The 26,053-nt window shown below is 38.3% G+C and overlaps 4 protein-coding genes across 5 annotated transcripts; 3 read left to right on the top strand and 1 right to left on the bottom strand.

Annotated features, from left to right (window-relative positions):
• Window positions 1-136: 136 nt before the first annotated feature.
• LOC137200937 (lipopolysaccharide-induced tumor necrosis factor-alpha factor homolog) lies at window positions 137-6,025 on the bottom strand. 2 transcript variants are annotated; one of them, XM_067615682.1, is made up of 5 exons: window positions 5,818-6,023; window positions 3,164-3,389; window positions 2,789-2,830; window positions 1,450-1,594; window positions 137-1,303 (listed from the first exon to the last, which is right to left on the bottom strand). In XM_067615682.1, exons 2-5 carry the CDS (start codon window positions 3,372-3,374, stop codon window positions 1,198-1,200), a joined length of 504 nt encoding a protein of 167 aa, XP_067471783.1. In that variant the 5' UTR covers window positions 3,375-3,389; window positions 5,818-6,023; the 3' UTR covers window positions 137-1,197. The 2 variants fall into 2 exon arrangements, with proteins under 2 accessions (XP_067471783.1, XP_067471784.1); XM_067615683.1 differs by lacking the exon at window positions 2,789-2,830 and having other exon boundaries at window positions 5,818-6,025.
• Window positions 6,026-16,611: 10,586 nt separating this feature from the next.
• Window positions 16,612-19,022, top strand: LOC137168313 (myeloid-associated differentiation marker homolog). The gene is made up of 2 exons (XM_067570856.1): window positions 16,612-17,113; window positions 17,452-19,022. Exons 1-2 carry the CDS (start codon window positions 16,856-16,858, stop codon window positions 18,034-18,036), a joined length of 843 nt encoding a protein of 280 aa, XP_067426957.1. The 5' UTR covers window positions 16,612-16,855; the 3' UTR covers window positions 18,037-19,022.
• Window positions 19,023-19,128: 106 nt separating this feature from the next.
• LOC137168314 (myeloid-associated differentiation marker homolog) lies at window positions 19,129-20,952 on the top strand. Its single transcript, XM_067570857.1, has one exon. It carries the CDS (start codon window positions 19,771-19,773, stop codon window positions 20,599-20,601), a length of 831 nt encoding a protein of 276 aa, XP_067426958.1. The 5' UTR covers window positions 19,129-19,770; the 3' UTR covers window positions 20,602-20,952.
• A 1,830-nt stretch (window positions 20,953-22,782) lies between these two features.
• LOC137168406 (myeloid-associated differentiation marker-like) lies at window positions 22,783-25,759 on the top strand. Its single transcript, XM_067570960.1, has one exon. The coding sequence runs from the start codon at window positions 22,996-22,998 to the stop codon at window positions 23,845-23,847; it is 852 nt and encodes a 283-aa protein (XP_067427061.1). The 5' UTR covers window positions 22,783-22,995; the 3' UTR covers window positions 23,848-25,759.
• Window positions 25,760-26,053: the final 294 nt, after the last annotated feature.

Here is a 26,053-nt window from a genome sequence, read left to right as displayed (position 1 = left end):
CACGTTGTAATTGTTGTGACTTTGTTACTAAATGTGAATAAATTTAACAAAGCCTGTACCAAACTGTTGAGCTATAACATACCTGTTTCCTGCCCTGTAGGTAGGGGCTGCATGATCACAAATTAAATGATAACTGTGTCTGTAAACATGCTTTTTTGGTTCAGAGCCTACAGTATATTCTACTATCCCAACAACTCAATACACATTTTGGCCACCATGGGTCCGCTACATTGTAATGCTGAGGCAACTGTGTGCTGGTCTCTTTGGTTTACTTAATGGGCAAAGTCACAGCTGTCACAGTGCCTGGTGCTGCACAAAGATGTCAGAACCCTACAGGCCATGTTCTTTATTTTCTCCATTACCTGGGAAACATGCCGTCAGTGCATCACTTGCTGGTAGGCTCAGGTTTACACTAAGTGGTGACATATTGGTTCATCTCTTAGGGGTGGACTTTACCTTTAGGAACTATACCTTTTCATATCTATCTATCTAGCTAGCTAGCTATCAAGCTATATACATATATATATATATACACAGACACACACATTAACATGTAATCAGCATTTTCATGTTATATTTACATTATATTAACATACCTTATATAATGCCGGGTAGTTTCATCTATAATGATGTATTTTATCACTTGATATATGTCCTTTTAAAATCTCAATCTGCAAAGGTAGTAGAGAAGAAAATACAGTAAAATACAATAACCTCACTTAAGTAAATGAATTTAGTTACTTTTCTGCTCCAGTGAGAGTTTCATGTCAGGAAAGCAGAGTAATATTTCCACTTTATGTAACTGTATAATTCTTCTACACCTTTACATGGAGGGACTCAGTCACTTCTATTTCAGAGGGAAACATTGTCAAAATTATTGTCCTGAGGGTCAATAAAACAATAAAATTCAATATTTTCCATATAACATTCAATATTTGGTACTGTATGTTCATCGGCTAAAATTACATTACATTACTATATCCTCTCCTCCCATGCCACATTTTTCCTCACACATTAGCATGTATATCTTAGTATAACGAAACAAATTCGACAGAGGAAAAGAGCCACCAAATAACTACTAAGTATACAAAGTTACAAACGAATAAAAAAGCCTTTGGTGTTCAATATACTTTGATGAATATGAAATGCTCTAGAAATAAGGTGACTTCCTCTTCCCAATCCACAATCAGGATAGTTTCATATTCGCTTGTATATGTAGATGATTCTGTGGCAGGATGGACAACGATGTTCCACATCTTTACAGGAATCGATGCAGAACGGGATACAGCAGCAGATAAAACACCTGTGAAAGGAAACAAAGTGAATTACATCTCAGTTTGTAAAACAGGAACTTTTTCTTCTATAGTTTCACCTTTACAGTTCAAAATATCTCTCTTTATATTTTCTGTTCCTCAAAAATCAACAGAGTGCACTAAGTTCCTCTTTTACCCAAAGAGGGCGAGGCCGCCACAGATAGCCCAGGTCATCAGGCCTGCTGTGTGCTCTGTCTGGGTGACCACTGTATGCTGGCAGTTGGGACACACCGTTTGTCCTGGGACGTCATGCAGTGCAGGCCTTACAACCACGTGAGTCACTGAAAATGAGAAATGCACAATACATAACATTAATACTTCATATGGATTATCAGCCTAAAATGAGTGTATATAGTGCCCTCTTTCTGCACCCATTTCTCACTGCAGTATTTTATCTTCTACCAGACTAAACACATTTTAGAAGATAATACTAGCCAATCAAGCTGGCAGTGGTGTTCACATGATTGTACACCATGACATCAGATTGGCATCTCCTATATTTGAAATCCAGACAGTTAACAAATGATGTAAAACTATTGAATGTACAGTAATTTTTGAACCATTTGATTGCACAAAAAAGATAAATGCTGACCTCTTGTGGATATATGCAGACACACTCAGACACAAATATGCAGATCAAAACATTCAGTGTTCAGCTATTTAGCGCATACCATTCACATTAACACAAAATTTAACAATATGTGTCACTGCAGTGTAACGGCCAGCCTGTCAGCCAGTAGGACATTCCTGCTGTTTCTGCAGACTGTGCACTTGTGGAGCTGAGCATTACTAGAGGATCAGGGGCCAAATGTACTGACTGCACTGACTTAGAAAGACCAGCAGAGGCTGACAGCTCTACAATAACTGTAACTTAAGGCAGTTCACAGTTTTGTTGTTTCACTATATTGTAATATAAGTTTTTTATTGTAAGTTTAAATTTATGGTCAAGGGTAATTCAGATTGTTTTTCTTTTGTGTAGTGTGAAATTGTCAATGACTCATTAACAATGTAAATGTGACAATTACAATACATGAGAAGCCCAGAGTTCATATGAGCTGTGTGGTTTATATTGGTATGTTTATGTGAAGAGGTAATATACCTGTAATGGGAATTCTTCTTCATGTTACAAAAAGAAACACTCAAAAATGTGACTGAACACCACAAGAATGAACAGTGAACAATAGCTTTTTGTTATGCACACAGGCTACAAATGGGCTAGTCTTTAGATCAGTAAGGAAGGACTTCACCCACTGACTCTGTCTTGCTGTGCAGAGGCAGTTGTCCTCTTTTCACAAACCAGAATTGAAATATATCAAATATCTGTTCACATATGTGTGTTCACAAAATAGTGTAATTGTATGTGCTGTGTGTATATGAACCTTTAACATGTGCATGTGTGTTTTCTATGCACATATTCTGAGAAATGGTAAAAGATTGCATGTGTGTCATGTCTCACATCAGATGCATCACCTCACCTGTTGTGGTAGGTGCAGCTGGGCCTGCATTTAAAGGAACACCTAGCAGATGAAACACACAGTTTACCAGAGCAGGGAAGGAACAGATATTTCCATAAATCACCCATCAAAAAATTGACTACCATTCTAAATAATACATACAGGGAGGCAATCTTTTTTATCTGTGGATTTTTATAGGGTATTGTTTTTTAACATCCTTTTTTATAATGGGTGGTTTTGTGAATATAAGTTGCTTGCATGTTATACAAAGCATGACTGACTGTAAGACAAATGCACTTTTTTTTTTAGGTTTCAGAAGGGAAAAGATAACCACAGTCAAGGTTACTGTGACGTTTCAAAACTGAAAGAACCCAAGCAGTGACCGCAGACACATACCTCCCTGGTATCCAACATGTGGAGGGCCTACAGGGGGAGGAGCGAAACCGGGCTGAGGCTGAGGATACATCCCTGGCTGAGGGTACATCCCTGGCTGAGGGTACATCCCTGGCTGAGGGTACATCCCTGGCTGAGGCACTGCACCCCCATAGTCCAGAGGTGGGCCAGGGTAGGGTGGAGCTGATTCTTGCGGAGGATATCCTTTTTCCATCTTCAGATATCTTTACTGGATATGAGAAACATGTATGACTCATGCTCCAAGTGGAACTATTGGCTTTCAAGTAAAAAAGTAAATATATTAACTTTTAGTGAAGAATTTAATAAGAAACAGGAGGAGGAGGGAAGCATCTCTACATTGTTAGTCTGATGAAAACCATCCAAGTACTAAGGTCTACCAAATGTACAGATGGGTGACAAATTAAAGGAAAAACTGGTACAGGTCTGAATGCTTGACCCCTACAGTGAGGGGATCCTGTGGCTCTGTTATGTATGATTATTTCACAGAGAGCAAGTTGTCTTTCAGAGTTTTATTGCAATATCCAGAATACTTATTTGCAAGTCTGGATCTCCCAGTTTGCTAGGCAAACTAGAGAGAAGAGATACTGAATGAAGTTCAGTGTTGGTATTTGTATATACAACCACATGCATCACAATCATCCCGTATTCATCACCCTAACAGTTATTTTTAATTAATTCACCGGCTCTCTAGGGAGTTTCTTTTGGTCTCTGCTGAGAGTTAAGATTTGAAGGCCAAATCCTTATCTGCCTTTCCTCCCTGGACTTTCCCTCTAAAGTTACAGTGACCGAGTCCCACACTTCACCTTTGATAGTACCTCTTAGGAACATTTTCACACGGGAAGCAGAGTCATAAAGTCTTACAATGAGCTTTTGACTATAAGGCAGTGTAACATAATCTTAATACAATAACATAAGTGTATATGTTTCCATTTCAATGACAATGCCCCCATTCACAGGGCACAAGGGGTCACTGAATGGTTTGAAGAGTATGAAAATGATGTGAATCATATGCTATGGCCTTCACAGTCACCAGATCTTAATCCAATTGAACACCTATGGGACATTTTGGACCGATGTGTTAGACAGCGCTCTCCACTACCATCATCAAAAAATCAAATGAGGGAATATCTTTTGGAAGAATGGTGTTCATCCCTCCAGTAGAGTTCAGAGACTTGTTTAATCAATGCCAAGGTACATTGAAGCTGTACTGGTAGCACATGGTTGTCCAACACCTTACTAAGACACTTTATGTGGTTTTTACATTAATTTGTCACCCATCTGTATATAATAAATGATAAGTGATATAGGTGACAAACACTGGTTTAACACTTGTGTGCCATTACATAATAAAAGCAATGTATGAAAGCTAGTGGAAGTGTATACTTTATTAAACACAAACTGGAGCCAAACACAGCATTGCACTAGCACAACCACGTTGAAGTATTATGTAATCTGTTTGGTTATCTTAGAAATGCTGTCAGGGAAAAAAAGGAATTTTATCTGACGTAAATGTTGGGAAAAGAGGGTTTAGAGTCTTACAGTAAAATCTCATAAACATTTCCGATGTTGATTGGTATCTACAACAAATGACGCACATCATATGACACTGGCTTATTGAACTAGGGTGGATTTGAATAAACTCATAAACAAGGGCAGGAGGAAGTAAAGAAATGCACTGCTTGACCACTGTGGTGGAAGCAATGCGACCTTTCCAGTGGATCAACATTCTGAAATCACACATTGGACATCCTCTTTGCCATGGACACAACAGTGAGCATTTGTCAGCTATAGCCTGTTAATGTGACATAAATACAATGCTCAAGTTTAACAGCAACCTTTTACCAGGAATCATATGTGTAACAGCAGGATTTCTGAGTGAAACTAAGATAAATTAAAATGCTTTGCTTGCTCGATCAGAATTTTCTTATAGACACAGTGCAGTGTGTGTGACTGAAAGAAATGTCAAACTACATGAATACTACAGCAGCTCTCAGTTCAAGGAAACCAGATAGAAGCGGTGAACAGCAGCAATTTACGTTATCATTTGCTTAGGGGGAGAGGCATACTGTTTACAGTAAAAGCTCTTCTCTCTGATAATGCTGCCCATCCTTAAAAGCCCCTCTCAGTGATGCAACCAACATAAATTAGTGTGACTGTGTTATACTTAGGTTAATCATACACTAAATCAGCATTAGTAGATTCTTGCTTCCTTGTACTGTATTTTGTTATGAGAAGAATGCAGTCAGTCTGTTGTTTATAGTGAAGAGGCCTGGTCATTTCCTGCCAGACATCCCGTGCCTCATAAATCCATTTTAAATCAATTAGAGCAACATCGGACACTGAAGCACTTTCATTCAATAATTGTTATGCTTTTGTGCCTCACCCTCTTTTGTTTGACAGTGTCGCTGGATAAAGCTTACAACATCAAGAAATATTTTAATAAAAACACGTTTGACAGCAAAAAAATATATACTATGTTCATACTCTAGTGGTGGAAAATTAATGTAATGTCAGCTAAATCCATAGAGGCTAAATCAGGTGTATCAGCATTTAGATTTTACACAGATACCATTCGTTTAACACAATGGCAACAGCTGCTGATCATTATATAAGTGCCAATTTGTAAAGAGGCCTACCTGTGACTTTCCATCAACGTAGAGCTCGAGCTGCTTGGTCCTGTGTGACGCACAAAAAAGGGTAGTAAAACCAAAATAGGAAAGAACAATTTCAATACAGTTGCTACTGTATGTTGTAAGTCTAATGGAGGAAAAAGTTGTTTTTAGTGCCTCCAGTACAACTAGAATGACGACTGCCATGAAACTTCTTAATGCCCCCTCCCTCTTCCTCCTCCCACCATCCCATGTGACTGGGTGGTTCCAGAAGAAATTGAATGTCTGAATTGGCTGTTCCGTATTACAGTGTTTGTTCAAATGCTGTTCAAATAATGAGCAGTATAGTAATAAGAGCTATGAATACAGAACTCAACAAAAAGAAAGGGAGAGACTGGGGGAGAGGGAGAACTGCGTTTGCTAAGAACAAAGTGTCCTTTGTTGACCTAACGTATAATGCCTTACATTACTCATCAGTAATAGTTTAAGCCAGCAATTCTGGAAATATCACAACGCAATGCACACAAAAAGTATTTTGTAATTACTAAACTCTGTGACTCAGACGACCTAAGCTTCTGGGAACCAAGAAAACGTGATGATCAGTGTGTTTTGACACAGAATACTAACCAGTTCCTCTGTTTTCAGCGGTCTGACCATGGTGTGTATGCTCTCTTAATAGGAAACATGTGGTAGGAAATACCAAATACCAACCCAGCCCCCGTTCTTTCCACTGACAGCCTTGCACAGCATTGTTTTTTTTAACTGTTACACTCCTGTAAGACATTAAAGCTGTCGTGTTTTTTTAAGATGGTGTAAGAGGTTTATTACATTTGTTTATTGAGCTATATTGTAATGCAGCAACACCTCTGACAGGTAACAACGATGGCAGTGGAAAAGTTGACAGCAAAACCAAACAAGTGCTTTGCTTCATTAGCAGCAGCCTAGATAGAGCACTCAGACTGTCACATTTTGTCCCATTTCCTTTAGTTAGCATAACACCAACACAGCTTCTTTCAGGCAGCATATGAGATAGACTAGAACCGTTACATCTGATAAACAGATTGTCTATGTCTCTGTCTGCCTGGGGTAGTCCTTCTCCTGCAGGGTGACACCACTTCATAATTCATTCAATAATTGTTTCTTGAATGATGCATTTTAAATTACCTTCTTAATAGAGAGGTCACTGTTTTTGCACTTCAGCATTTAAACTTTCTAGTGAAGAATTCATTATATTGAAGGATTTATGATATTTTGACATTCATTGCACATATGATTTTAACTTATCAGAGAACCTACAGTAGGTGTAATCAAACATTTAATTAACCTGTCTGTGTCACAACTCACATAGTTATAACTTATTAAAGGCACTCTGTGGTTTTTTTTGAGCGGGTCCCTGTTTGTTTGCCTTGTGTACATGCACACAGGGGAAGTGATAAATAGTCCTGCCAATGGTTTCAAACTATTCCACTTAATGACTGAATGATTGTAATGCAGCAATGCACCAGAAAAGGCAGGGAAGAAGAACACAGAAAGCTAGTAAACATAAATGTAAACAATGCAGGATTTAAAATACTTTAAATTGGGCTTAATTGCCTTGTTTTATGAGGAAGGAAATGCATTCAACACTTTGGTTACACCTCGAAGATACATGCAGTGCATTTGGGTGCATAACACTCGATGTAAACATAAGTTTTGTTTGTTTACATGAAAAATCCACAGGGCACCTTTAATGCACATTCACCCATGATGTGTTAAAGCTGTATTAATTGTTTTTGCCTCTAGTGTGGCAGAAGAACACCACAACAAGTTGTTATGGCTGAAGTTTTAGCAAAAAATTGCCTACTGTACTATCTAGAAGTTAGGGAGCTAAATGTGTTTCTGGCCACCTGACAAATGTCAAATATTCATTCTCAGATATTCAGATGAGGTTAATAAGCCTTTTTACATTACAAGTAGTAATTCAAGCCACTTTTAATATAAAAAACAATACTGAACCATCATGACAAATGTGTGGCCTGTTTTATACAGTGACCTGTGCTTTGAGTCAGAGTTTTTTTAAGGCCATGCACACCTACACATGTGTTTTCAGTTGGCTTGGATGATTTAATGTGGGCAGAGCCACAGTATGCTGGGGGCGTACATGAAGTCAACCAAATCAATCAATCGAAGATGATGATAAAGGTGTAATTTGTCCCACCCTAATAGGTGGAACAAAGCAGACAAGAGAGTCAGCAGGATGTCAATCAAACATTTGACATAGTAGTACCATAGATGTGCAGGGCCTTTAAAGGTAGTGACTTTTTGTTTCACTACACAAACTGTATTGCTTGTTATACAAATTATGTAAAAGTATTCAATCTTAATTTCACATTCCAGAAAATGTTGCTTCCTTTTTTCATTAGAATCACTTCCATCAGCAAATTCACAGTCTTGCAAAACAGTCACATGAAGAAAAATGGCTTTAAGCAGAAGTTGTGAAATAAAAGAACTTTATAGTATTTAAACATAAAAAGGTAAATTTCACATTTAGATAATTAATGAATACAGAGGGGAACGATGTGCTTGATGTTCTGTTCTACCCATGCAGCATTTATCTGGAGGTCATTATTTCCCAGTGATGAGTTCTTGGATAAGATCCTGTCTCTCATGGCTCTCTGGTGTTTTTTAAAGAAACATATCACACTCTTGCACAACACTAAATATTTGTCTGTGCCTGTTCAGTCATGCTTAGTCAGGCAGTCTCTCCCACACACTAATTGAGTGTGAATGATCCACTCCTAAACACATGACTTTAACACATGAAGGCCTGATGACAGTCAGGTTGGGGCTTAGGATACTGAGAGGTCACAGGACTATCACAAGAGCATTACCCATCACATCTGGAATGTGCTGCACTGCAACCACACTGATAATTACAGGCGGACACAGGAAGATGCTATTCTGACTTAAAATCCAGAGAATATAAATATGTATTTTTGCTATATGGCCACTAGAGGTCAGCATAGTGTCAACATTTAATGTTCAACGCTTGTTTTCTTTCTCACTAAATCAGAATGAGGGGTCAGTTTAAGGACACACACAGAGGGTGTCTCACCATTCCACTTGTGTCCAATAATGTAGACTTGCAGGTTTTTCATAAATATACTTTGTTCTGGATCATCTACTGGGACATTTTTGTGAATGCCTATAAAGTATTTCCACTGTTACTGAAGCATATGTTTTTCTATTTTCTTTCCACAATTGGTGACTGCTTAATGTGTTTCTGCTTTTGTTGCATATTGTTTGAGTATAATATAGTGATTTGATTAATGGTCTTCATACAGCAGCCCAGGAATCACTGTTTGCCTTGATTGCATCACTGTTTTATACTCATGCAGTCTTCCAGAAACAGAAAGCTATGTCACCGACAAGACACGGGTTTCGTGATTGGCTGCAATGAAACATGAATAAGTTATTGCAAGGATTTAGAAGAGACAGAGCAGAGACTTTCCCTGGAGACAAAGCACAGAGCATCATCAGTTCAGTACACTGTGCTCCAGGTCAATTCACTTTAATACAATTTACTTCATTCCAGATGATGGAAAGAAAAAATGAATAATTAAAAACAGTCATCATTCTTATCTAAACCCATCAGTAGTAAGCTCTCTGCAGGGATGTGTCTTTCAAAGGGTGTATGAACACCTTAGAAGATGATAAGGTTCATCAGTTTTCGCATTTTACTGGTGTTTCAGATTGCTTTCTAAAGCATCATGTTTTTGAAATGTGTACATATTAGTGTGGAAATGAGTAGACATATTAAAAAGCAAGCAAGCCTTTGAAATGCTTTTGATTATAGGCACGCCCCAGAAAGCTTCTCTTCATCTAATGTGTGAACTACATACTGAAGTTCAAGTGCAGTTTTTGAACAAGTAGCAGCAGCCAAAAGTTCTGGTTCACCTGCAAAATGTCTGGGGGTCTTGCTCCTATGTAGGAAGAGTGGAGGGCCTTTTACAGTACTTGTCTGTGTTCAGCGGCCCACTGTCTCATAATCTTAGTGGGTCTTGGATCCCAGCTTAAATCTGCACATTAAGATCAAGGTGTTAAAGAAAGAGCCCTGTCAGCTGTGCAGTATGCTGTAGTCATGCAGTCTTCATTATTATTAAAGGCTGAATACTAACCATGATGAGTGAACTGAACTTCTTTACATAATATTTTATGCAATATTTGGATATTGCACTCCTTCCTTGTTAAGCTTACTTACAATGTTGATAACACATATATACATGTGTATATATGTATACAACAACATACAATACAACAAAAACAAATAAAATTGATTTTGAACTAATTTGATTTGATTTAATTATCTATGATGTATGTGCTAGTGTCCAGTGCCCAAGCAGACCTTCAAGTCTAGCAATAATCCTGGTTGTTACTACTGATGCAGCAGGTAGTATATGTTAAACTGTTAAACACCATACAGAACATATGCAAGGAATGTAAATATAGTGAATGTTGTGTGTTTATTTGTGTTTTAAGCCTGGATTTTCCACATGATAAGCAAATTTACTTTATCAGAGTAAGGCGTGGCATATACAGGATGTATTATTGTGGTGATATGAGAGCTTGATCCTGTTTGTATCTGGATCATGTTGGTCTAATTGATTCATTGTATGAAATGTTGCAGATGGGCTAAAGTATGATGACATTTCTGGTGAGTTATGATATGGTGAGTTTCCCTGATGTTGTATGTGCATCTGCCTGACTGCATCTTATCAATACCGCGATCTTGTCGTTGTTTTCTGTTCCTTTATGGCAGAGAGAAGATTTGACTGTGCTGCATGATTACTATACCATCTCAGGTAAAGGACAAAAAGCTGAATTTTATGAAAAAACACATAATAAGTATTACATTTTGATAACATCAGTGAGTCAACACCAGTGCTGTATCCTTGTTGCAACACCATGTTTTGCTTTCCCAGTTAATTCCCTGTGAAATTGTTTTTAACTATTGTACATATTGTATTATTTTTATTATTCTAGGACACCTAACAAAAAGGGGCTGCTGATGAAAATTAATCTTTTGGCTAACTTTGGTACATTTACATTTGTTTGAATGTTAATTAATTTACACTGTCCCTTTTCAGATAAAATAAATTGAAATTAAATTTAATTTAATTTAACTACCTCCACCTCTAAAGTCTCTTTGTACTTTTAGATTTATCTCAGTTTAGATAAAAGATCCTTTACAGAACCTGAATGAATACACAGTGTGATTTCACAATGAAATCAACACAATAGAAAACACTTAACAACCTTAATTTTAAAAACTGTACTGTAAGATACTTTAGAGATACACAATTAAAGAACCTGAGAAAACAGAAACATCCGTTTGGGTTCCACTTCCTGCAAAGATAGCTTTTGGGTTGCCAGGTTGTGGAATATCATCCTCCAGCCTGGCACTTTTCTTGATGCAACATTACACTGGGCCTTTTCCAAAGCAGAACCTCCCCACTCCCACTTCATCATGGAGTGCACTCTGTTTGTAGTCACACTGAAGTATAAATACAGCCGTAGGCTTAGGGACGAACTTCACTCTCTCCGGTGGAAACAGGAACTGGTTTCCAATCAGCATCAGTTGAGATCACTGACTGTATATAAATATTTATGTACGTATAATAAATCTTTATATACAGTCAATGGTCAGGAGTGGCAACAGTTGCCATCATCCACCAGCTGTTACAAGATGAGATAAGGCGTAGACGTTTGTTTTTTCAAACTTATTATTATCCAAAATACAAAAATACATTTCTTAGTGATCCTTTTGTACATGTGGACATGAGCCATTTTTCAGCCATTGAAAAAAATAATTTTTAAAGACCTGACTTGTTATGCTTCAGTTCAAAAAAGTTTTACCTAGCTATTCATATCAAATATCCTGGGTTATATTGTCATAAATTTCACATGTAAATGGCAATACAAGTATTAAGTATTACTGTAAGCCTGTTGTGCATTAATAGACTTTATCTGTGGTAATTACATTTGTGTACAGACATTAATGAATGTTTTCCCCATGAAACAATAAATGTTTTTACCTTTTATTTTATAAGTTTGTAGTCAGAAGTATAGTTAGCTCATGCTACTGATTGGGATATAACAACCAGAGGTTGTGAACATCCTTGTCTCTGGAGATACGAAGGATACACAAAGGGACTGTCAAACTCTTTTTTAATGTATTAATTTTCCATTAGAAATAAGTTAAACAACTTACAGAAGTTCCTGTCCAAACCAGTCATGTATATATATATATATAAAAAAATGACACTACTTTACTACTTTTTACACTACGGAGCGTCTTCCATGGTGAACACAATAAGTGTTGCACGTGCTCAGTAAGTCAGCATCGATGTAGGCTCGCTTTTGGAGGGTTTTATAACCCACTTCCACTCCCCCTCAAATTGGTTTGGGATGGCGGACCCTCCACGTGAACACACAAATGGAGTGGAAGTGGGTAGGGAGAGGGTGTAGGTCCTACTTTGGAAAAGGCCCACTGACTGCAACTCTTTGTCCTTCTCACTTGGACAGACAGCCAGAACAAGTGAGAGTGTGACAAGGCCTGCCGCTACTTTCAAACGTGGCAGTCACACCTGCTATTCTCACCCTCGACTATATTTTATGATTACTGACACACTTTTATTATACCGTGTTAAGACTTGACTCATTCAAGTCATAACTACCTGTAACTGTTAGTTTTTATGGACACACTACAATGACATGCTCACACTCGCAAACATATTTTTCCTAGCTTTCTCTTTGTTTTTTACTGCATCACCACCCCCGTCCACACCCTTCACAAACCCCTTCCCGTAAGAACACACCCTGATGCCTCCTCTGCTTTTTTCCACCTTATCTGTTTCTTTGTGTCTTCAGTCTTTTATTCTAGTTTCTTTTCACAGTGTAGTCTCAATATGAGTGTTGAATGTGAGTGATTATGAATGAGGGTCAGAGGTACAAAAGCAGGGAGGCAGGAGTGCTGAAAGTGGAACCATCAATCAAAATACAGACTGAAGTTCAAATAAAATTATGAAAATGACAAAAAATACCAGTGTTACCAGTATTAAAGTCTGTATTTTAATATACAAACCAATTTATGTTAGCCTCAGTTCTGCAAAAGAACTGTATGGTGTTCTCTGTTAATTTTCAATAATGTCACCCACAATGTCAGCATTTTATTACTGAGCCTCTAAAATCTATCAAGGTTAATAGTTACAAAATATTTTCCCATTTGATTTTTTAAACAGCAGCAACAGCAGACTATGACGTAGTAATAGGGCCAGAGATTTCAAGCATTCCACCTTCACCTTATTCTACATCGTAACAGAACAACAGCAATGTTAAATGTGTCATATAAAGTCTATAACATAATTCAAGTTTAGCATCACATGTAATTAAAGAACTTAAGTAAGACATGTTGACCATTGTTTCGCTGCTTAGATTGTCATTCACGTTTGTGACCTCAAAAACAATAGATCACTCAATATGCAAGTATGGAGTTACATTACTGTTTTAAGGTCATGTGAACTGGTGGTATCAATGGCAACTGAGATGTCATCTCTTGGTTCTGTTTCCAGGTGAATGAAAGCATTGTAGAAATAACTCTTCTTAGATCAAGGTTTTGAAGGTATCACAAGAAACACACACACACACACACACACACACACACACACACACATACACACACACATAAAGTTGAATTTTAAGAATGGACTATTACTGCTCTGCTACCCTATGGTGACTGAGTGGGTTGAGCTGCAACAATTAATCAATTAGTCAATTAATTGACAAAAGAATTATCAGCAAGTATTTTGATAATCAATTTATCATCTAAGTCATTGTTTAAACAAAATTTTTTAAAAAACAACATCTGATTCCAGCTTCTCCAGTGTTAATATTTGCTGGTTTTCTAAGTCCTCTATGATATTAAACTGAACAGCTTTGGGGTTTGTACTCAGTCTGACAAAAGTGGACCTTAAAGAAATCTTGGATTCTGGGAAACTGTGATATATATTTTTCACTATTTTCTGACATTTTATGTACCAAATGATTATTTGAGAAAATCATTGATAGATTAAAAAAAAAATCAGTAGTTGCAGCCCTACATGTCAATGTACACTGTACAGTTATGCTCCCTGAATCAAACGCAATGGGAAAGCATTGAGTTTTGGGTTGAAAATACGCAATGCATCAGACTGGCAATGTCATGCCTTATTAGGTTGAATGTATATTCTCACAGTTCCCAGTTATTTTAGCCATGCTAGCCCAGATAGCATACTGAAGTGGGCCACTTCAGGCAATGATGCAGCACTGCTGGCCTTCTTCTGGCCTGGACAAAATGGATGTGAGCCTGAAATGGCCCGCATGTAAAATAGCAAAAATGGCCCAAATATCCCAAATCAAATGTGGGCCTTTTTTGGTAAAGATGCGGTGCTCTCATGTACGTGTATTCTGGATGTGGGCTAGTTCTGATTTATCTGGTTTGTTCTTGGTTGACATACAGCTTGCTTGTGGCCCAGATCTGGGAAACAGGGGCAGACCACCCAAGTGCCATCATTCCACGTGGTATGTGGGCCAGATGAAAGTGCCAAAAGTGTTGGGTGAGGTCTGGATCTTGGCCACAGCAAATTTGCTATGTCTGAGAGGCATCACATCGATATCACTCTGTCTGTCTCACCACTGTGTCAGTCTTTTGGTCCTTCCAACACTTTGGCCCAAACTAAAATATCTCAACAACCATGGGAAATTTTTTACAGACATTCATTATTCCCAGATGATGAGTCCTATAATGACTTTGGTGATCCCCTGACCTTTCCTGTTGCCCACCACGGTTCTGAAGAATTTCACATTTGTGAGTGAAATGTCCAAACTATTGGAGGGATTGCCATGCACTTTGGTCCACACTTTCATGTAGCCCTTGGGATGAATTATAATCACTTCTGTCATCCCCTGACTTTTCATTTAGTGTATCATCAGGCTAAATGTTCAATTTGTTCAATACTTTGCTTTATGATGAAATACTTCAGCCCATGTAGCCATCAGCCTCAGCTGTACTTTGTGTTTAGTGCTAATTAGCAAATATTTGCATACTAACACACTAAACGAAGATGAATGGTAAACATCAGAATGTCAGCATTGCCAATGCAAACATGTTAGCATGTAGCTCGCATCACTGCTGTGCCTATGTGCAGCCTCACAGAGCCACTAGCATGACTGTAGACTTTTATGAAAGTTTATGAAAAACTTTTATGTATCCAAAGCAAGCAGATCTCTTTCTCTTTTAAGTAGGATCAACTAAAACAATGGGTTTGCATGCATGCTTATTTGTGCTACTGTAAAACTGTGCAACATTCAGGGAATGCAGCAGTCTCTTTATAATCACAAGGGAAGCCATTTACCTTTCACTTTGTGGTTGCAGTTATATACCTGGACAGGCTTCACTATCAGTATGATAAGAAATTGGCTTAAATATAGTGTTCGCTATTGTAGTTATTTTAATAGACAAACTACATGTGTAGGCTAGTTGTATAAACTGTATTTACAGCCATTTGAAAAGCCACCTGTTTTATACAAGATGACATCTAGAAACAGTAGTGACACAGGAGGAACATAAAAAGAAAGTGGCGGTTATGATCGTGTCAATGGAGAAGTCGTTTTGAAGGTAGTTTTGCTTTTGGATGGGTCCTCAGTTAGGGTGTGGCTATACCTTTGGTTAATCATTGCATCTGGCCCTGATCTAAAGAGGTTCAGTCCAAAGTGATTATCATTATATAAAAGCATTGTATCCATGCTGGCGTGGAAGTTAAGCACATTGTGAGTCATCTTAACACACAAGACATTATTTTTTAGATGTTTTTCAGAACAAATTTTGTTTATATTTTCTGAGTTTTTCCAGGTGAATTTCATGTGGCAAAATTTCATAACAGTGTTGGGTCAAACCTTGAAGATACAATGTCAAGCACAATAAAAGCAGATACATACTACAGTACAGAAACCACATACTCACCACAGACAAATGCACACATGCATGCAAGCACTCAAAATCAGGCAGAATTATATCTGCATGAACATATTCAATATTCCATGACTGGGAGCTGATAGGAGAATGTTCAAAATGATAATCTGTTTAAAAGTTAAGTCATGCTCTGTTTCCTCCAGGATTTGTTGAACACTTAAGTCTTTCAGTATTTTTTCAATTAAATCGGTCCAGTGGGACTTATTTAATCTAGATGTCTCCACTGTATACTTTGACCCATCCAATTATTCTGTCTGAGAAAAGAGCCTGAGGCACAACTCCCTTATCAGATTTATTTGATACTGAATGGTTAAAATGTTCATTTAAAGTTAGACAAGAAGAAATTGTGTGCTATACATGTATAATTAGCAGTTCAAGTTGTTAAAGGTGCTTGTGTGTGTGCTCACAGTTGGCAGTAGACTGGTTTCAAATTGGAACAGTAATTTATGGCCCATAGTATATTAGTCTGTGTCTTTTAACCAAAGCTCATATCCTAAATCTTGGATTTCGTTTCTCTTCCTTTACCTCACATCAGCATTTTTTTATCCAATGAAAGACAAATATAATTAAAGACAAATATAAAAAGACAAATATACAAATATATTTCTACTGTACACTGTGGCTCAATTCTTCTTATGCCTCTTGTAACATATTTACAGATTTGACCTATTAATGGGTGGACAAGCCATTAAGTTAGCACACATAATGGATGAGCAATAGGGAGAAGTCATAATTGCTTTATTGCCCCAGCCTTATGCACACAAATGATAAGTAAATGGAAGTGAACCAACAGACAGCTACCCTTCTGTGAAACACTTTCACAATGACGGTTTTATTAGTGGCCGTTTGAGGAGGAAGCTTTGATAGGACGACAAAAAGAAAGAGGTCTGAGGTTCCACCTTCACCTTACTTTCTGTGTCCATCATAAACGTTCAGACAGCAAGGACAGAAGAGGCAAGCTGCTGAAGAGGTGAGAGACTAACTAAACATCATCGTGAGAACAGAATCATAACTGCCATGGACTTCAGGACAATGACAGTGCCTTTGTGCATTGTGCGGATACTGGAGGTGATCTTCACCTGTATCTCCTTCAGCCTGGTTGCATCGGTGGGCCATAATACTCACTCCTTCTGGACGTGGTGCATGTTCTCCTGGTGCTTCTGCTTCAGCGTCTCCGTCCTCATACTCTTCCTGGAATTCACCAGTCTCAGCGAAAAGTTGCCCATCTCCTGGAATGACTTCACTACAGCTTTTGCCATGTTGGCTACCCTAATGGTGTGTGTCATTTTCTGTTGTTATCGGTCTTTGATGTTACAGCAGCATCTTAAATTAATCAGCTTAAACAGAGTCATATTGGAGTTTCAATCAGCCATGTGGGACTTCTGCTTTTTTGTTATAGCCACAGCTGTTATAGCCACAACTTCCCAAAACAGATAATGATAATTACATGTTTGACTGACTTTTAGTAATTGTAAATATGCAGGTTCACTATTTACTGGTGCTAAAGATGAATACAATATGGTTCAAGTCAAATTTACTGCCAGAGAGTATCTTAAAAAAATACTTACTAAATAATCACTTTACACCTATTTTTGTTGTTTCTCTTTATGCAGGTGCTGGCAGCATCCATCATCTATCCTATCCAGTTCACTTGTCCCAGCTGTGGCAAACAGATTGGTGCCACTGTTACTTCCTTTCTGGCCTTCATCCTGTACGCCGTTGAGGTTGGGATGACCCGCGCCAAATCTGATGAAATTAGTGGATTTCTGTCCACAATCCCAGGCCTCCTCAAGGTTCTGGAGGCCTTTGTGGCGTGCATCATCTTCATCTGCTTGGACCACGACAGGTACTCTAAGTATCCAGGGCTCCAGTGGTGTGTTGCTGTCTATTCCATTTGCCTCATTTTTGCCCTCCTTGTCATCATTTTTACCATCGGTCGCCTTCTGTCCCTATTTCCCGGACCATTTAACAAAGTTCTGATATGCTGCAATGTGTTGGCCGTAATGATGTACATTACAGCTGTAGTCATCTGGCCTCTGTATAGCTTTGAGAACAAACCCAGGCCAACCTGCAATGTACCTGCTGCATGTCGATGGTGGGATAATTTAGTGGTCATAACTTTCATGACCTGTTTCAACCTTATCGCTTACATGGTTGATACTTTTTATTCTTTTAGGCTGGTCTTCTTCACTACTTGAACATAGGTCAGAAATATGCCTCATATTTCAGTTCAAGGTGAATATTATGTAACATGTGAAACCTTTTATTTCAGTGTTGATTTTATGATTATCCCAACACTCTGGTTTAATTTTAATGATCTATATGTGAGGATGATGCATTTTCAGACAACATAAAAAAACAGTGGCTGTGTCTAATTTTTAATTTTTGATCTGAACCCCCGGGAGATGTTGTAATCCCAATCTCCTCTCTTTCTCTCTTTCTTCCTCTATGACTCTCACCTGATCTTCAAAGATTCTTTGATGCAGCATTAATACAGTACTCATACTCATTCAGTGCATATGTTTGTTAATTTCAGCATGTGTAATATGCATCTAATGTAACAAAAGTGTGAGGTTTTTGTGCATACTTTTACCACCATGGGCATCAAGATTAGTTGTTTGTTTCAGCACTTTGGTAATGAATAACAGTAATGAATGAATAATATGTTTAATGGTTAAACAGGGATGGTTGGACGCACCCTGTCGCTCTGAAAGGTGTGTTTCCCTATAAGAGGGAATGAGAGGGGGCAAAAGACATGCCTGTCATTTATATTTTCAGTCAATTTGCAGTGCAAACACATTTAATGATGAATGAAAAATATCTATGTACACTTTGACTTCCCAGGTTTGGAGGTGGTTCACATTTTTGTATGTTCAGGCTTCTTCTAACAAAAGCAATTGAGTAGCCAGGATCAGAATCAAAGCCTGGTTTGCTTATCTTAATGATAGAATTGATTAGCAGTGCAAGTATTACTGCTCTCCACAAGAACAAAGGACAAAGGAGTGGAAATCATAATGAAAGTAAAGAAAAAAAAGTACAGAAGAAAAGAAAGATAAGAAAAGATAAAGAGGGATGTAGAAGAAGAGGCTGTAGAATGAAGAACAAACACTGTATCCATTTTAGAGGTTTTTTAACTCATTGTTGCTTTTTTACAAAATGTACAAAAAGGGTGTTTTCATAATACATTAATTTTGTTTTTGTGCAATGTAAACACTGATGTGATAAAATATAATCTGAAATTCTGAAGCTTCTTGCATGCTTTGTGTGTGTCTCTACATTCATTTTTGCTTAGCACCTGAAATAGATTTATCTTTATTCTGTAAAATCCCTGACAGCTATCCATACATCCCAGAAACAATAAATCAACTGAGTTCAAGGCCACATGGATATTTCTGAGTCTTTACAAGGGAGGGGAAGAACTGGCTGAGTGCCAACTCACCAGAGAGAGAAAAGGTAATCCTAGGTGGTGTGTGCTCTCTCTCTCAGAAATATGATGCATTGTACTGACAATGCACCAGACAAAAACTTGACAATGCTCTCTTTGTGTGTTTATTGAGTAATCAAGCAATTCTCCACTGCTTCATCGGCATGTTGGAGATCAGAGTCCAGTGTGTTTCATGTGATGAACATGATGAACATAATGATGAATAAATGACCAGTATCCAATCAGCGGCATGAAATGGGGGCCATAAACTGTACAGGTAAGCCCAGGATGCTCTGTTTAAATATTCTCCACCACAGTGTTGGTTTCAAAGAACACAACTGCCCGGTTTCTTGCCTACATGGATTTCTTCAGCGCGTATCTTGTTTAGAAACAACAGGAGCAGTTCCAGTATCTCAGAAAGCCTTGTTGCGTTGAGGGACACACTTAATAGAATAAATTGAGTTTGTTGGCAATTTCTTGTTGTCAGAGAGACTCATCCTGTCCAGCCATGGTCAATGTGAAGGCACTCACTTGGCCTGTGGGTATCATCCGAATAACAGCAGTCATCCTCAGTTGTCTCGCTTTTAGCCTGGTGGCAAGTGCTGGATATGTCTCGTCTCCTTACTGGGCGTGGTGCATGTTCACCTGGTGCTTCTGCTTCTTCTTCACCTTTCTAATTCTCATCCTGGAGTTCACCACTCTCAATGAAAAATTACCTTTCTGCTGGGATAACTTCACCGCTGCCTTTGTTATGCTGGCAAGCATGATGTGCCAAGCTGCCTGCACCATATACCCCATGTTTTTTGCTTGCAATATCTGCTACCGCCAGATCGCTGCCTCTGTGATGGCCGCGCTCTGTGCCGTGATGTATTATGGCGAAATGAGGCAAAAGGGCTTTGCTGAACAAAACAGCAGTTTCTTCTCCAAGTTTCCTGGCAAAATGAAGATGGTGGAGACCTTCTTCCCCTGTCTCATCTTCATATCTCTGGAGAAAGACCAATACTTCACCTCCCCAGGACTGCAGTGGTGCGTGGCCGTGTACTCTTTGTGCTTCATCTTTGCCGTCCTCATAATCCTGATCACCATTGCAGATCTGACCTCAATTTTCCCATTTTGTTTTGACAAGCTAGTGCTCATCTACAATGTTTCGGCATTGTTGTTGTATATGTCAGCTATGGTGATCTGGCCACTGTATACTTTACACAAGGGACCCATTAACTTCATATATCCCTGGTTGAAACTGGTGGTGGTCACCGTTATGACAGTTCTCAATTTTATTGCTTACACCCTGGACACTGCCTACTTTATACGCCGCATATTCTTTGTTGATAACCAGTGAAGCTGACAACAAAATGTATCCTGGGTTTGAATCATTGTGTTCTGTAAACTTTGTGCCTTTTCTTTAAAGAGATTCACTCATTTGTTGTTTTTGACACAACGGAAATGCTGACTCCAAAATCACGTATATTCTCCTAATGATGTTCAAGTGCCGTCAAAGATGAGTAATTACAATAATTAAATGTTGGGTGCCCATGATAATATGCAAAAAGCAGTAAAATTAGTTAGTGATTAGAATTTTTTTAAACTCGTTGCTTTTTTATGAAATATACAAAAAGGGTGTTTTCATAATACATTAATTTTTTTTGTGCAATGTAAACACTGATGTAATAAAATATAATCTGAAATATCATTCTGAAGCTTCTTGCATGCTTTGTGTGTGGTCAGATTTAAAAAGTGACTCTTTTAAAGACATAAACGCTCCACATTCATCTTTGCCTAGCACCTGGAATAGACTTATCTTTATGCTGTAAAATCAACTATCCATACTTCCCAGAAACAATGAATCAACTGAGTTCAAGGCCAGGATAACAGTGATTTTCCATTGGATGTGACCTACACCTTCTGAGAGAGATTTAAATAGTGATTATCATCTGATGTATATCTTGTATATATTATATATGTTACAAATGGGGTTCTTAAACTTAGTGTTCAGTTTAGTCTGTCATTCCACACCTGTTCCAAATACTTTCATGCTGTGTCTATTTTAAGCTCCTTGCTGTGTAAATGAGTAGTGTAATGAGATAGTTGACTGTATGTAAGTTATTTAGCTTTGTTTACCAGTTAGTTTATGTTGTACTTTTGTTGGAGCCAGTGGTAGGACAAATTATAGTTATGTAGATTTCTGTCTCTTTAATGTGTTGATTTGACAAGCCTTTAGAGCAGGGGTTCTCGACTTTTTGTGACTTAAGGCCCACTTCTGATTTTTTAAAAATTTCCCAAATAGGACCACCTTCTCAAATAAATGAAAAAAAAAAAAAAACATGACAAAAAAACTGGGGTAAATATGTGTTATGCCACTGTCAGCTGTAATGACCAAAATAAATATTCTGTTTACCCTCAGTGAGACACTCAGGCTTGCTTCTGAGAAATAATGAGATCAAGTCGTGTTGGGTGAGAGGCTGACACACAGAGTAGGATTCCAAGTTGCTTTCTCTTTTTTCCCTGCCTTTGATTTTGTGACAGTCAAAATGGAAACCCGTGGCTCACATAAATAGTGACAGAGAGGGCAGCCAGTATCCAGAATGAGGCAAGGTCAAATTGTGTGAGCTGAAGCTTCAGGCTGCTGTCTGCCGATCGTTCAATCAGTTCATTTTCAAACACAGTGGATAGAGACATGTATTCTGAAGCAGGATGCACAGAGAAAGCTAGCTAGCTAACAGTGGCAAAACATGTTCGTCTCTACCTAATGATGTGTAGTGATTGGCACAGTGATATTAAAATGTGACTGGTCATTGAAATTATGCATTTTAATTTTTTATTTATTTGGATTCTTGAGTACATTTAGTTATAAAAATATTTAGCTATGTAAACTTGTAAATTACCAGAAAAAATAATTTTAACCATTTGGCAGTACCACTGCCTCCACAGCCCACTAGATGGCGCTCTGAGGCTCACCTGTGGGCCGTGGCCCACTGTTGAGAATGGCTGCTTTAGAGGATAGTCTTGTTTGTTCTTCAATTCAATGTGATAACAATGTCACTCTGTTATCCGATGCTGCTTTGGTCCACACCTGTGTGCTGTTATTCTGCCATATCTGGTTGAGAAGAAATATTATTTATAGACTAGTTGAACTCTTGACCCTTGTTTCTATCTGAGGGTTGATCATTGACCTTTAGGGTTAGCTATGGGTATTGCTCAGTTTTAAAAGGGTACTTAAGAACTGACTGGGTGCCAACTCACCAGAGAGAGAAAAGGTAATCCTAGATTGTGTGTGCTCTCTCTTTCAGAAATATGATGCATTGTGCTTCTGATAGTATTGTTTGATTACATTGTTTCAAAACCTGACAATGCTCTCTTTGTGTGTTTATTGAGAAATCAAGCAATTCTCAATTATCTCATCAGTATGTTGGAGATTAGAGTCCAATGTGTGTTTCGTGTGGTAAACATGATAACGCCCAACCAGTATCCAATCAGTGGCATGAAACAGGGACCATAAACCGTACTGATAAGCCCAGGATGCTCTGTTTGAATATACTCCACCACAGTTTCGATTTGAAAGAACAGACCTGCCCGGTTTTTTGCCTACATGGATTTCTTCAGCATGGATCTGGTTTAGAAACAACAGGAGCAGTTTTGGTATCTCAGAAGGCCTTGTTGTGCTGAGGGATGCACTTAGAATAAATCGAGTTTGTTGGCAATTTTTTGATGTCAAAGAGACTCATCCTGTCCAGCCATGGTCAATGTGGAGTTCCGGTCGCTCACTCAGCCTGTGGGCATCATGCGAATAATGGCAGCCATCCTCACTTGTATGTGTTTTAGCCTTGTGGCAACTGTTGGATATGTGTCGTCTCCCTACTGGGCGTGGTGCATGTTCACTTGGTGCTTCTGCTGCTTCTTCACCCTTCTAATTCTCATCCTGGAGTTCACCACTCTCAACATAAAATTACCTTTCGCCTGGGATGACTTCACCACTGCCTTTGCTATGCTGGCAAGCCTCATGTGCCTGACCACCTCCATCATGTACCCCACCTTTTTCACTTGCAAGGCCTGCCACCGCGAGATCGCTGCCTCTGTGGTGTCCTGGGTCTGTTTTGGGGTGTATGCAGGTGAAGTGGCCCTGAACTTCCTTCGTCCAAGTGGACAGAACAGCGGGTTCCTCTCCACGTTGCCCGGCATAATGAAGATGCTGGAGACCTTTCTTGCCTGTCTCATCTTCACATCTCTGGAGAACAGGCAATTCATCTCCCCTGGACTGAAGTGGTGTGCGGCTGTGTACTCCTTGTGCTTCATCTTTGCTCTCTTCATAATCCTGATCACCATGGGAAATCTGACCTCAATTTTCCCCTTCTGTTTTGACAAGCTAGTAATCATCTATAACATTTTGGCAGCAATGATGTATATGTCAGCTATGGTGATCTGGCCACTGTATAGTTTCCAAAATAATAAGAGACCCAGTAACTGTGGCCACCTATGTCACTGGGATAAACTGGTGGTGGTCACCTTTATGACAATTTTCAATTTTATTGCTTACACCCTGGACACTGCCTACTCTATACGCCTTGTGTTCTGTGTTGATAACCAGTGAAGCTGACAACAAAATGTATCCTGGGTTTGAATCATTGTGTTCTGTAAACTTTGAGCCTTTTCTTTAAAGAGATTCATTCAGTTGTTGTATTTTGACACAATGGAAATGCTGACTCCAAAATAACATATATTCTGCTTATGATGTTCATCGAGTGATTGTGATAATTAAATGTTGGGTGCCCATGATAGTCTACAAAAGACAGTAAAGTTAGTTAATGATTAAAACTGTTTTATCACTGTCGTAAAAATAAAAAAATAGCCTGGTAGAACTTTGGATCCTGATACACCAAGTGTTATCAAACGGGGTGAAGGTAATAATACCAAGCGCATACTTCATTTTATCACACTGTAGTGAAATTATGGCGCAAGTGAATCCATGAGGGGTTTTACATTCATGATGTTCATCTTTTCACTTGTGAGTGCTGCAACTTGCTGATTAAGTGAATAGTTTCATATTTGGGGAGATCCACTTATTCACTTTCTTGCAGAGAGTTTGATAAGACAATCAATAGAACTCTCATATCTGTCCATCAAATATAAGGTGACCGCCAGCAGCCAGTTAGCTTAGCTTAGCATGAAGACCAGAAACAGCTTGACTAGCTCTGTTCAAAGGTGACAAAATACTCCTACCAACATCTCTCATCTCTCTTTTTTTAATGGATTAAACATCAAGAAAGTAAATAAGCGTGTCCCAAAATGTCAAACTCTCACTATAATTATAGTTGGTTAGGATTAGGGTTAGAGTTGGGGTTTTCTAATGCTGTTTTGTGATACATTCATTTTCTATGGTAGAGAATCGACAACAGATGTATAGTGAATGCAGGACAGATGGGATGAGGTGGGAAGGAACAAGAGAGAAACACCGGTGAAAGAGAGAAAAAACAAAGAAAGAGAGATTGATGAGACAGAGGCAGAAAGGCAGAGAGCAGACAGACAGCAAGAGATTTCCAGACTTTGGAAGGAAGTGTGGGAAAAGTGAAAAAGAAAATCCTTTAATCAACAGACAGCTGCAGCATATACAGTTGGATTTGTTGCAAGGTTTTATCTTTCTTTTTTCTTATTTAGCTTCTTTTCTTCTTCAGCTATGTGGTGGAAAGCCAGAAAGTATGACGTCAGTTGATTCTTTTCTTTTTTTAACCAATTGGGAACTTAAAAAGATGTCACCCAAATCTCACGTGTAATCCTACAGCTATTGTGCTACCTGGTACAGCAATCTGTGTGAGTGGCATTTAAGTGAACTCAGGTCAAATAGAGCAACTGAAGCGTGGAATTTTTGCTTTTCTTCTCATGTCAGTCTGTCAGAAAGGCAGAGCATGTTTAAGTCAATAGCTTATATATGCCAGACACGGCAGCAAATTGCAGATGGCAAGTTCTGCTTTGACTTGGATTACACAAGGGACACAAATGCATTGAACGGTGTGTTCTTCACATTATCTTGCTCAAGGTTACTGTATGAAAAGGTCTACATAAAACTAAACTGGATAGTCCATGGACAAAGTGCCATGTAAAACTATAAATAAGAAAAAGGTCTGCATGTTCTGCTATGTTAATCAAATCAGTGACATTCCTCTCTCTCACTCTGTTGATCTGAACAGTGGCTAATAAAAACCCAGTGGGAGGGCTGGTTGAAAATGGCAGACAATCATTAATATTAGTAGAAAGATACAACTTTTGGTCCTAGTGTGGTTTGTAATGTTTACTGAACTGGATTACTATGTTCGTTGATGTAAAGCAGTGCTACCAGAACTTTTTTGTTTTTTATATATTTTAGTCAAATTTATAGTCAAATCAAGTTTAATGTATCTAAATATTTGCACTAGCAAAAGTTATTCATTTACTTCTCTAAATATATGTTTTACCTCTGACTTGTTCTTGATTGTAGAAATTTACATTTTTTACATGTTACTCCCGAATTTCAGCATCTTTGTCCTAATAAAGCACTGAACTTAAATCAAGCTGTATATGAATGTCATTTCTAGGAGACAGGGTTGGTATACGATCTAAACAATTTCCAGTTTGATCAAAGATATTACCAACAACAACCTTTTCTCACTTTATTTTTATACTTAGATTTTCTAATTTTAATGAATTTACATGGATGATTTCATGCAATAATGCTGATAAGAAACCTGAATAAATGACTTGACTTAAGTTATCAGCAACAATCATAAGATCAGATAGATTTTTAACATAATGCTCCTTTATGA

This window comes from Thunnus thynnus, chromosome 17, assembly GCF_963924715.1.
Source record: "Thunnus thynnus chromosome 17, fThuThy2.1, whole genome shotgun sequence".
Classification (NCBI taxonomy): domain Eukaryota; kingdom Metazoa; phylum Chordata; class Actinopteri; order Scombriformes; family Scombridae; genus Thunnus; species Thunnus thynnus.
This window is presented reverse-complemented; position numbering and strand designations above follow the sequence as displayed.

Excerpts from the sequence above, each read along its gene's own strand:
- LOC137168406 (XM_067570960.1), top strand. The coding sequence starts at position 22,996 with ATGGTCAATGTGGAGTTCCGGTCGCTCACTCAGCCTGTGGGCATCATG.
- LOC137168313 (XM_067570856.1), top strand. The coding sequence starts at position 16,856 with ATGGACTTCAGGACAATGACAGTGCCTTTGTGCATTGTGCGGATACTG. Across the intron at positions 17,114-17,451 it reads CCATGTTGGCTACCCTAATG|GTGCTGGCAGCATCCATCAT; the intron begins GTGTGTGTCATT and ends CTCTTTATGCAG.
- LOC137168314 (XM_067570857.1), top strand. The coding sequence starts at position 19,771 with ATGGTCAATGTGAAGGCACTCACTTGGCCTGTGGGTATCATCCGAATA.
- LOC137200937 (XM_067615682.1), bottom strand. The coding sequence starts at position 3,374 with ATGGAAAAAGGATATCCTCCGCAAGAATCAGCTCCACCCTACCCTGGC. Across the intron at positions 1,595-2,788 it reads AGCTGCACCTACCACAACAG|TGACTCACGTGGTTGTAAGG; the intron begins GTGAGGTGATGC and ends TCTCATTTTCAG. Across the intron at positions 1,304-1,449 it reads GGCGGCCTCGCCCTCTTTGG|GTGTTTTATCTGCTGCTGTA; the intron begins GTAAAAGAGGAA and ends TTCCTTTCACAG.